At 46.2% G+C, this 12,708-nt stretch overlaps 1 protein-coding gene across 8 annotated transcripts in view; it reads left to right on the plus strand.

Moving 5' to 3' along the window:
* The window catches only part of LOC105469045 (arylsulfatase G), a 153,252-nt gene that overhangs the window by 88,609 nt on the left and 51,935 nt on the right, over nucleotides 1-12,708 (plus strand). For all 8 annotated transcript variants that reach the window (XM_011719610.3, XM_011719605.3, XM_011719612.3 and 5 more), the window contains exons 5-6: nucleotides 2,403-2,514; nucleotides 7,332-7,469. In XM_011719610.3, coding sequence (XP_011717912.2) covers nucleotides 2,403-2,514; nucleotides 7,332-7,469 — 250 coding nt within the window. The remainder of the gene's footprint in view (nucleotides 1-2,402; nucleotides 2,515-7,331; nucleotides 7,470-12,708) is intronic.

A 12,708-nucleotide genomic window follows, 5' to 3' on the forward strand; every position in this document is an offset into this window, starting at 1 on the left:
GGAGATCGAGACCATCCTGGCTAACACGGTGAACCCTGTCTCTACTAAAAAAAAGAAAAAAAAAAAATTAGCTGGGCGTGGTGGCGGGCGCCTGTAGTCCCAGCCACTTGGGAGGCTGAGGCAGGAGAATGATGTGAACCCAGGAGGCGGAGCTTGCAGTGAGCTGAGATAGCACCATTGCACTTCAGCCTGGGTGACAGAGCAAGACTCCACCTAAAAAAAAAAAAAAGAAAAAAAAACTAAAATGTTTACTATTTGGCCCTTTCCAGCAAAAGTTTGCTGTCCTTGGTGGAACATCATCCTGATACCGGATGCGGTGGCATTTCAGGGCTATGTTGCGTACTTAGGGGATAGCCAAATCCATTTGTACAAACCAAGTTAGCATGAAGGTTTCAGTTTTTAAAAAAATACAACAAATGGTCTGGGCGCAGTGGCTCACGCCTGTAATCCCAGCACTTTGGGAGGCCAAGGCAGGTGGATTACTTGAGGTCAGCAGTTAGCGACCAGCCTGGCCAACATGCTGAAACCCCGTCTCTACAAAAATACAAAAATTAGCTGGGTGTGGTGACCGGTGCCTGTAGTCCCAGCTACTCGGGAGGCTGAGGCACAAGACTCGCTTGAACCCAGGAGGTGGAGGTTGTACTGAGCTGAGATCATGCCACTGCACTCCAGCCTGGGAGACAGAGTGAGACTCTGTCTCAAAAAGAAAAAAAAATACAACAAACATTTACTAGTTATTCTACATACACCACATATTGGGTTGGCAAAGATCTAGTATCTAACTCGAGGAGTGCATCACTAATGGGGAAGACGGTATTACCCAGATGATAAAAATTCTGTAGGTTATGCTAGGAGAATGGGTTGAGTGCAGGGCTGTGGCAGGCGGGATTGAGTGCAGGGCTGTGGCAGGTGAGGAGCAGGGAAATTCTGTAGGAAACTTCACACTCAAACTGGGCTGGGAAGTGCTAATGCAGTTTCACCTGTGAGAGACACAGAGCAGATAATTCCAGGCAAAGCCACCAAGGCCCCAAGGCATGAGGCTCACAGGGAACTGAAGGGAACTTGCTTCTTTTAGGAAGTGTGCTTATAGAGAGGGCCAAAAAGCATTTTTTGGGGCAGGAGTTGAAGCTGAAAACACAGCTCTCCCTGTTCCTGGGCCTAAAATTTGAGGCTAATGAGAAATAGCAATTCTTTGTGAGATTTGAATTCTATCTACCTCTAAAGAAATAAACAGCTGAAGCAGTTACCTGGGCAATTGGGGGAAGGTTTCATTTTTCTGGAGAATTTGTTCATTCTAGTTGCATATGCAGCTATAGCCTTTGATTAAAAGCTTCGGCTGGGCTGGGTGCAGTGGCTCACATCTGTAATCCCAGCACTTTGGGAGGCTGAGGTGGGTGGATCATGAGATCAGGAGATCGAGACCATCCTGGCTAACACGGTGAAAATCCATCTCTACTAAAAATACAAAAAATTAGCCAGGCGTGGTGGCACATGCCTGTAGTCCCAGCTACTTGGGAGGCTGAGGCAGGAGAATGGCATTAACCCGGGAGGTGGAGCTTGCAGTGAGCTGAGATTGCCCCACTGCACTCCAGCCTGGGTGACAGAGTGAGACGCTGTCTCAAAAATAAAATAAAATAAAAATAAAAATAAAAAAAGCTTGGGCTGGGTAAGAGATAGAATGAAGGAGGAACTCAGAAAAAAACTTCAACACAAAGGCTTTGGATCTCAGTGCTCACACCCTTCCATCCCTCACCTTCACTCTACCACTCCAAGCCCAAATTCTGCCAGCCTTTTGAGTCCCGGCTGAAATGCAGTATCTTTCAAGGAGCATTTTGAGATTCCTGCCCCATCCCCATCCCACCATCTCTATCGGGGGTAGCTTCCTCTGATCACTGTTGTTGGCTCTCCTATTCATCTCTTATTGCTTAATCTTTATATCTTATTTTCTCTTCACATGAAAAGTCTCTTGAAGGCAGAGTTCATTATTTCTAAAACTTTTTTTATAATTTTTTTCTCTGTGGATGTGGCAGCTAAGAACAACTGATTTTCTTTTTTTTTAATCCCTTAAAGTGTCATGTGTTTAGTTGGTTTTCACCAAATACTGAGTATGTTCATAATTTCATTGAAGATGTTAGGCATTCAATAATTCTCTCCACTTCCTCCCAAACTGGGTTAATTCTAATCACAAGATGTTTTGCAAATCTAATCTAACAGCCAGAACCCAGCAAAGTGATTTTCTATGCATACTACAAAGGGATATTAATCAAATCCTCTTTTAATTACATACTCTAGAGCACTGCAGTATTAAATCATAGGAAATTACATTTTTGTCGTGGGTGTATGAAGGCAAGCACATGGAGTCACAGCCACGTGGGGGTGCTAACCAGTTGCTTCTATTCCAGGTTTTGATTACTACTTTGGAATCCCATATAGCCATGATATGGGCTGTACTGATACTCCAGGCTACAACCACCCTCCTTGTCCAGCATGTCCACAGGGTGATGGACCATCAAGGTAATGCTGTCTGACACATTTGCGATAGGCTCCAGGACGAGGCAAAGTTCCAAGACTGTGGTCCATCAGCAATAAATGAAAGATGCAGACAGGAAACAGTTAAGACGGCAAATAAGATACACGGTACATTCTGTGCAAATTTAAATGTTATTTGCAGGGAGTGCAAGAAACCTTTCAACGATGAGGTCCACAAAATTCTTCTATTGAAAATTTCCAGGTTCCTTGGACTAGTGAGCTCAGCTGGGGACAGCCTTGGGCTGCCAGGGTCTCACACGTATGGGGCCTCCCTCCTCCTCTGCCTGCTGGCTTTGCTTCTAGCCCAGACACTGGACATAAGGAGGGAGGGAGGAGGAGGGGGAGAGAGAGAGAGAGAGAGAGAGAGAAAGAAAGTACATAGGATGCCTTTTGAGCTTATCACCCCATGGACAACTAAGCCAGTGTTCTGATGTTGGAATGCCAAACAGACACCAAACAGGATGTTTTGAAAAAACATTTAATGAAATGGGAAAATGCTTATGATATAATAGTAAGTGAAAAAAAAAATGCAGGAAGCAAGTCATTAACAGTAAGATCTTAATGACCTCTGTAGCCCTATCTTTGTAGTCCTATTAACAGAGACTCAAAAGAGACGTGCCAAAATGTTATCAAGGACTTTTTCTGGTTGTGGGACTCAGGGTTTTCATTTTCTCTTTATTTATTTATTTTTTTTTGAGATGGAGTCTTGCTCTGTCACCCAGGCTAGAGTGCAGTGGCGCAATCTCATTTCACTGCAACCTCTGTCTCCCTGGTTCAAGCGATTCTCCTGCCTCAGCTTCCTGAGTAGCTGGGATTACAGGCGCCCACTACCACACTAGGCTAATTTTTGTATTTTTAGAAGAGACGGGGTTTCGCCATGTTGGCCAGGTTGGTCTCGAACTCCTGACCTCAGGTGATCCACCCGCTTGTCCAAAAAGTGCTGGGATTTCAGGCATGACCCACCGCACCCAGCCAGGGTTTTTATTTTCCTCTTTCTCATTGTATTTCCTAAATGTCCTGCGGTGCATTTATGATCACAAAAAAAGATGATAAGCCTTACTCAGGTAAGAATGCAGCACAAAACACGTGTTCCCTTGTTCAGACAGTGCACTGTGGTTATTTCTAAGGCTACAGGTGTCTGAGCCACTTGAGAAAGGTGAGTCTCAGCTGGTCTATCTATAAAACAATAGTTAATATAATAATGGGTATTTGTTGAGAAATTGTTACAGTCTAAGCACTGTCTATGTTTATCTGTAATCTGCATGACCACTGTGTGAGGTAGGTATTTCTTAGGTTGGTGCAAAAGTAATTGCGGTTTTGGCCATTACGTTCAATGGCAAAAATTGCAATTACTTTTGCACCAACCTGATACCTGATTTTACAGATGAGGAAGCTTATGTTACCCAGGTTACACTGGAGCTGGAAAGAGGTAGGAATGGAGATTCCAATCTGGGTCTCTCTGAATCCAGAGCCCATAGGCCCTTCCTGTCTTTGCTACTCATAGTGTAGTCACTGAACTAGCCTAATGGATATCACCTACATGCTTGTTAGAGGTGCACGAATTCACACCCTACCCCCAGGTCTGCCTTTTAACAAGACTTACGCGTGCAGTGAGCTATGACTGCGCCACTGCACTTCACCCTGGGCGACAGAGTAAGATCCAGTCTCAAACAAAAATAAAAACAAACAAACAAACAAACAAACAAACAACAAAAACCCAGGGATTCTGCACATTATGGCACGAGAAACGAGGCTATAGAGCATCCTGCTGCCCTCCTCACCCACCGTGGCCTCTTGGGCACACCTGTAATCACACCTGGCCATATGGAGGTATGACATATGTCAGCCAGTCTCTTTTAAAAAATTTTAAATTTTTATTTTTTTGGGGGGGGTGGGGGGATGGAGTCTTGCTCTGTTGCCCGGGCTGCAGTGCAGTAGTACTATCTCTGCTCACTACAACTTCTGCCTCCCGGATTCAAGTGATTTTCCTGCCTCAGTCACCTGAGTAGCTGGGATTACAGGCTTATGTTACCATGCCTGGCTAAGTTTTGTATTTTTAGTAGAGATGGGGTTTCACCATGTTGGCCAAACTGGTCTTGAACTCCTGACCTCAAGTGATGTGCCTACCTTGGCTTCCCAAAATGCTGGGATTACAGGCATGAGCCACTGCCCCTGGCCTTTTTCTTCTTCTTCTTTTTTTTAAAATTTCAATCCTGCTCCTGTTTTAGTTTTTTAAATTTTTTTAAAAAAATTGTTAATCTATGTTAAAAATCTCTTTTTAATCTATGTTAAAAATCCAATAGAAAGCCAGGTGCAGTGGGTCACTCCTGTAATCCCAGCACTTTGGGAGGCTGAGGTGGGCAGACCTTGTGAGCCCAGGAGTTTGAGATCAGCTTGGTCAACACAGCAAAACCCCGTATCTACAAAAAATACAAAAATTAGCTGGGTGTGGTGGCCCGTGCCTGTAGTCCCAGCTGCACATGAGGCTGAGGTGGGAGGATGGCTTGAGGAGGAGGTTGCAGTGAGCTGAGATCATGCCACTGTACTCCAGCCTGGGTGACAGAGCCAGATCCTGCCTAAAAAAAAAAAATCAAACAGAAAAAAATGGTGGCTTAGGAGAGAGAGAGGAAAAAAAGGAAAGAATGTAAATGACTTATGAAGTTGCAATGATATAATAAAAAGCTGAAAAATTTGACATAAATATGTGATTAGTGTTATAATGCCCAGCATGGTGATAATTCTTTTTCTCTTTTAAAAAATTTGGGATGCCTATAATCCCTGCACATGAGGCTGAGGTGGGCGGATTGCTTGAGCTCAGGAGTTCGAGACCAGCCTGGGCAACGTGGCAAAACCCCGTCTCTACAAAAAATACAAAAATTAGCAGGGCGTGGCAGCACACTCCTATAGTCCCAGCTACTCAGGAGGCTAAGATGGGAGTTTGAGACTGTAGTGAGCTGAGATTGTGCCACTGCACTTCAGCCTGGGCGACAGAGTGAGACCCTGTGTCAAAAAAATAAAACAAAACAAAAATTGTGGTTTTTAACAATTATCTACCCAGTCTGACTATATCTCCTATATTTCTATAACGGGGTGTGTGTGCATGTAGAGTGATGGGGAGTTTTGATTTCTTCACAAATCCGTCCCAACACTATTAGGACGATGTATTTGCCTGAGAGGACTCCATTCATTACCACCTCTGTCTCCATTGCTCTCAGCTTCTCTCTTGGTTCTCTTTGGTGACCAGGACTGAGAGCTTGAGTTTTTTTGGAATTCCTAATACACTGAAGCTGTGTGCAATGCACTAACCATTTGTTATCTCCTTTAGACCACCAGCACCCCTATAAGGATGGCACAGGCCATCCAGTGCTACAGATAAGGAGATAACTCTGGGAGCTTAAGTAACTTGCCAGAGATCATGACTGGAGTCAGACCATGACTTGGCCACATTGATGGGCAGCCATGGGTCAGATTCATTTCCATCTGTAAGATCAAAGCTTGAGCTTGTGTTGCTTTGTTTGGAGACAGAGTTTTGCTCTTGATGCCCAGGCTGGAGTGGAATGGCGCAATCTCAGCTCACTGCAACTTCCGCCTCCTGGGTTCAAGCAATTCTTCTGCCTCAGCCTCCTGAGTTGCTGGGACTACAGGTGTGCACCACCATGGCTAATTTTTGTATTTTTAGTAGAGATAGGGTTTCACCATGTTGGCCAGACTGGTCTTGAACTCCTGACCTTAGGTGATCCACCCGCCTCAGCCTCCCAAAGTGCTGGGATTACAAGTGTGAGCCATTGTGCCCGGCCTGGTCCTGAACTTCTGACCTCAGGCAATCCACCTGCCTCAGCCTCCTGAAGTACTGGGATTACAGGCCTGAGCCACCGCGCCTGGCCATGAGCTTGTTTTTTTTTTTTTTTTTTTCCAGGAGATGTTATTAGTTTAACTCTTATTTTTTTTTTTCCAACTGCTGAAGTTTCTCCAAATTCTGCAAATATGGCTTAAAATTCAAATTGTCCCAATCCATCTTATGTATTCCTTTTTTTTTTTGAGACCGAGTCTCACTCTGTCACCCAGGGTGGAGTACAGTGGGATGACCTCAGTTCACTGCAACCTCCGCCTCCTGGGTTCAAATGATTCTCCTGCCTCAGCTTCCTGAGTAGCTGGGATTACAGGTGCGCACTGCCGTGCCCAGCTACTTTTTGTATTTTTAGTAGAGACAGGGCTTCAGCATGTTGGCCAGGCTGGTCTCGAACTCCTGACCTCAAATGATCTGCTGGCCTCGGTCCCCCAAAGTGCTGGGATCACCGGCATGAGCCACCGCACCTGGCCCATCTTATATATTCTGTCCTATTGACAGATCTGGTATTACATGAAGTCCCGAGTGTTGACTTCAGAAAACGCCAAGTTACACACCATACACAGAGGCTGGGATTGAAGTGAGACCGCAGAGAAAGCCAGCAATGGGGCTACTGACTGGCGGGGGGACTCTGCTTGACATCATTTAGCCTCTTTAGACCTCAGTTTCTCTTCCTGCAAAATGGAAGTAATAAAAAATAACGTCCTAGCTCACAAGAGTGTTTGTAAGCTTTACAGAGTGGTCAGCTTGTCCGAGGAGCCTAAATATCTATTCAGAGGGAATGGAAGAAAGCATTATGCATAGACTTTTACACTTGGAGGAAATGGCCAACCGGAAAAATCATCTGGGGCCAGAGTTGTATTTATGTGCATATGCATTGTTGCATTAAAGCATTTAGTTCTGCTCCGTGAGTACGTAGGAAATGAATACTCTACGGTCTGTGGTTTCCACACAGCAACCTTCAAAGAGACTGTTACACTGACGTGGCCCTCCCTCTCTATGAAAACCTCCACATTGTGGAACAGCCGGTGAACTTGAGCAGCCTTGCCTGGAAGTATGCGGAGAAAGCAACCCAGTTCATCCAGCAGGCAAGGTGAGGAGCCTCCCTCCCTCCCCAGGGCCTCCCCCTGCTTCCACCTACCCGTGCACACACACCACGTCCCTTGACCTCGGCACGCTTGAGGCCTTGACAGAGTTTTGCTGCCCAGCAGAGATGGATGCATACATGTCTCCTATAAATAAAGCTGGAAAACAGCGCCTTCTGGAAATCCGCAGTCCTGGATTAGAGATTCCTCAGGTATGTGCCCAGAGTCCCTAGGGCTTATCCCTCTGTTGCTTTGATCATGTTCCACTGCCATGATCATTTTGTCCTCTCCTTCTAGGTTATAAGCTCCTCGAGGGTAGGGCCTGCCCACTGCACTCTGTGCACTCAAGACATTTGTTGAGCTCACTAGCTGGCAGGATATATTACTTTTCTATTGCTGCGGTAACAACCAACCACTAATTTAGTGGCTAAAACAATAGTAACTTACCCTGCTACAGATCTGGAGGCCAGATGTCTGACATGAGTCCTAGGGGACTAAAATCAAGGCATCAGCAGGACTGTTTTCTTGGGGAGTCTCTAGGGGAGAATTCCTTCCTTGCCTTTTCCAGCTTCCGGCATTTCTAAGCTAGGGCCATATCATTCTCAACTCTAATCCTGTTGTTCACGTGACTCTTAGTCAAATCTCCCCTCTGGCTCCCACTTAGAATAACACCTGTGATGGAGTTTAGGGTCCACCAGGAGAATGCAAGATGATCCCCCTACCTCAAGACCCTTAACATAATTCCACCTGAAAAGTCTCTTTTGCCATACGTTCATAGATTCCAGGAATTAGACCCTGTTTATCTTTGGGAGCTATCCTTCATTCTACCAGACAGATGTTACAAATTCCCGCATCTAGAAGGCACAGATAGGTAACCTTAAAGAGGGAAGCAGGATGAACGTAAGGCATTAGGGAGTGGTGGGGCCTACAGCAAACCCATAAGCACAGGCCTCCTCTGCAGGGGGCAGCTACTACCTAGCTCCAGCTGCTTGGTGCTTTTTTGTGAAAATGTGAACCTGGAATATCAGATCTTTTCATTTTACAAGAGACATAGGATACCTGGCTTTTATGTGAAATCTCCTGATCTTGAAATATTAGAAACTACTAATTAACAAAAGACTGAGTGTGATAGCTCATGCCTATAATCCCAGCACTTTGGGAGGCTGAAGTGGGCAGATTGCTTGAGTCTAGGAGTTCAAGACCAGCCTGGGTAACATGATGAAACCCTGTCGCTATAAGCAATACAAAAATTAGCCGGGCGTGGTGATGTGTACATGTTGTTCCAGCTACTCGGTAGGCTGAGGACGGAGGATCACTTGAGCCTGGGAGGCATAGGCTGCAGTGAGCCAAGACTGTGTCACTGCATTCTAGCCTGGGTGACAGAGCAAGACCCTATCTCAAAAAAAAAAAAAAAAAAAAAAAAAAAAAAAAAAAAAAAAATAGAATGAAAAGTAAAATAAAATAAAATAAAATAAAATAAAAGTAAATAAGAATAACGAAGAAGTGGGCTGTGTGTGGTGGCTCATACCTGTAATCCCAGTGCTTTGGGATTACACTGGGTAATCCCCCCAGGTGGGAGGATCACTCGAGGCCAGGAATTCCGGACCAGCCTGGACAACCTGGTGAGACCTTGTCTTTACAAAAAATTATAAAAAGGGGCTGGGCGTGGTGGCTCATGTCTGTAATCCCAGCACTTTGGGAGGCTGAGGCGGGCAGATCACCTGAGTTCAGGAGGTCGAGACCAGCTTGACCAACATGGTGAAACCCCGTGTCTACTAAAAATACAAAAATTAGCTGGGAGTGGGGGTGCGCATCTGTAGTCCCAACTACTCAGGAGGCTGAGGCAGGAGAATCACTTGAACTCAGGAGGCAGAGGTTGCAGTGAGCCCAGAATGTGCCATTGCACTCCAGCCTGGGTGACAGAACAAGACTCTGTCTCAAAAAAAAATTAATAAAAATTATTAAATAGCTGAGCGTAGTGGTGTGAATCTGTAGTGCCAGCTAACTTGGGAGGCTGAACTGGGAGAATTACTGGAGTCCAGGAGTTCAAGGCTGCAGTGAGCCATAATCGCGCCACTGCACTCCAGCCTGACACGTTGAGATCCTGTCTCTTAAAAAACCCCCAAAACCCAAAAAACAAGAAAGCAAAAACAAAACCATACCACAGTGTATCTCTAACAAATCATATATGCGTGAGGGTTGCTGGCTTACAACCTCTGTCAGATGTCAGGGCAAAGAATGGACATTGTGAAATAATGGACAACTCCAAAATTGTGCACAGTTATTTGGAGGGCACACCCACAGACTGTGGGGTGGAAGTGCACACACACGTGTACCTGCACACATGCGCACACAGTCACCCTCCCCGCCCCTTCATAACTGCCTTCTGCTGCCTTCTAATGAACCCATATATGTTCATCTTATCTTCCCCTCAGGATTCCACTCCTCAAGGGCAATGGACTCCAAGAAACTTGGTGTTTTCTATAGCCTTAGCCTAAGTGGGCAAGAAAACACGTGCTGCACGGCTGTCCACTTGGGCAGAATTAAAAAGGGACTCTACCTGTAGTGATCACAGCAGCCCCTTGAATATGCAGGAATCCCCCACCCCTCGTTCAGCCACATGGGACGTTTTTTAGAAGCTCAGCAGGGAGGGTAAAGGCAGCCATGCAGGAGGTCCAGACATCCTGTTTTCTTGGTAATAAAACCTATTTAAGGATTGAATCTCAAAAGTAGCTTCAGACATTGCATCTTAAGGGTTTATCAGGACTTTCTGAGAACACTGTTGTTTTATTTCAGATTGTCAAGAGTAGAAAGGGCAGAGCCTCTTCTCCCATCTGGAGGGTTGAGCGTCTCCCAGCTCACTGGATCTTTGCGATGGTTTCAGGCCCCTGTGCCCCATGGCACATGGATGCTTCAAGGCTAGTGGGGACAGTCTCTTCTGCTTTTGTAGTGAACCAAACAACACTGTGTTCTTAGGGGAAGGAATGGGGACTTGGGACTGTTTAATGCCCCCTCTGAAGTGGGCATAGGGCCTGGACATCCACCCGTTAATTAATCAGTTAAAAGGCAAATCAACCCACAGCCTCTTTATTATACAAAAGAGGGGAACAGTTTCGTTACTTCATTAACTGGTTATTAAGTGAAAAGTCCCGAGTCCTGTTGGCATTTAACATTACAGAAGGAAATCCCCAGAAATGCTGATTTCTTTGGGATTTCCACATGCCAAATGGTTTTCTGAGCATCAGCAGAAAAGGCCCCCAGGTCCTTGCCCTTCCTCCTCCATGACTCTGGCCCCTGCCTCAAGCCCCTCCCCCAACTTGGGCCTGTTTGTCAAAACCACCAGGTATCCCTAGAGTGCGGCTTCCCACTCTTCCCTGACAAGGGGGCCCAGGACTTAGGGAGTTTTTACTTGGGTCCTTAGTTGGCTTTAGTGTCTCACCCAAGACCGTTGACGTAGTACTTGGGTATCACTGCCGGTCATTCAGTTTACTTGACTTTAGACCCTTCATCTGGTAGCAATGCTGATTGCTAATGCTTGATCTGAGTGTTTTAAGCAGCAGGCAAAGCTCTGAATAGGACAAAGGAGCAGGTAGAAGGCATGGGCTCCTAGGTCCCAGAGCTAGCTGGGCCTCTGTTCCTTATGAGGTCTGGGACCGTGCATTGCGCCTAAGTGGGGAATACAGGGCTTAATAAGCAGGAGTGTATCAGGCATCAGAATGAGCAGTGGCCCAGGATGTTTCAAATCAGATATTTCTTTGTTTTTTTTTTGAGACTGAGTCTCTCGCTCTTGTCGCCCAGACTGGAGTGCAGTGGTGCAATCTTGGCTCACTGCCACCTCTGCCGCCTGGGTTCAAGCAATTCTCCTGCCTCAGCCTCCCAAGTAGCTGGGATTACAGGCGCATGCCACCACACCCAGCTAATTTTTGTATTTTTAGTAGAGATGGGGTTTCAACATGTTGGCCAAGCCTGTCTTGAACTCCCGACCTCAGGTGATCTACCTGCCTCGGCCTCCTAAAGTGCTGGGATTACAGGCATGAGCTACCGTGCCTGGCCTGAAATCAGACCTTTCAAACAAATCAATATTCCATGGTGTCATGTACTACACGTTGAAATCCTAACTCTTAGTGGGGTGGTATTAGGAGGTGGGGCCATTAGGAGGAAATAAGGTTTAGATAAGGTCATGAAAGTGAAGCCCCCATGTTGGGATTAGTGTTTGTATTAAAAGAAGAGAAAGAGACTACGGTGTGCTCTCTCTGGGCCATGTGAGGATACAGTGGGAAGGCAGCTGTCTGCTAATAAGCCAATAACCAGCCCCTTGCCAATGGACTTCCCAGCCTCTAGAACTGGGAGACCTCAAGTCGGGCATGGTGGCTCGTGTCTGTAAGCCCAACACTTTGGGAGGTCAAGGGTAGGAGATTGCCTGAGCTCAGGAGTTCAAGACCAGCCTGCACAACATAGTGAGACCACCATCTCTACAAAAACAAAACAAAACAAAACAAACAAACAAACAAACAAACAGAAAAGTCTTTCTGCATTCTAGAACCTGGAAAAATGAAAAAAGAGGCCAGGAACAATGGCTCACGCCTGTAATCCCAGCACTTTGGGAGGCCAAGGCGGGTGGATCACATGAGGTCAGAAGAAGTTCGAGATCAGCCTGGCCAACGTGGTGAAACCCCATCTCTATAAAAAATACAAAAATTAGCTGGGCGTGGTGGCACATGCCTGTAATCCCAGCTACTTGAGAGGCTAGGGTAGGAGAATGCTTGAACCCAGGAGACGGAGGTTGCGGTGAGCCGAGATCTTGCCATTACACTCCAGCCTGGGCAACAAGAGCGAAACAACAACAACAAAAACAAACAAAAACAAAACAAAAACCCAAAACACAGAATTGGGAGAAGTCGATGGTTGTATACTAAGCCACCCCAGGGAATGGTATTTTGTTATAGCAGCCCAAGCAGGCTAAGACACAGGACACGCATCTTTTGGAACTAGGTCCTCGGGATGCAGAGACGAAACACGTGTTCAGTCTTCATGAGCTCACGCCTGGGATCTGCAGAATTCTCTGTTTTCCTTGATTCGCTACTCCCCTTCATTGCTGGCACCTGTGCTTGCCTAAGCGCCCCTGCTGTGGTGCTGCCCCCTCCACATCTTGCCTCTCACCCAGCTCCCAACCGACACCAACCTATGTCGGGGATCCAGGTTCAGATCCAAAGACCATACTCACCCCCAACCCCTCTTTCTCCTTTC

This window comes from Macaca nemestrina, chromosome 17 (genome assembly GCF_043159975.1).
Source record: "Macaca nemestrina isolate mMacNem1 chromosome 17, mMacNem.hap1, whole genome shotgun sequence".
In the NCBI taxonomy this organism is placed as follows: Eukaryota; Metazoa; Chordata; class Mammalia; order Primates; family Cercopithecidae; genus Macaca; species Macaca nemestrina.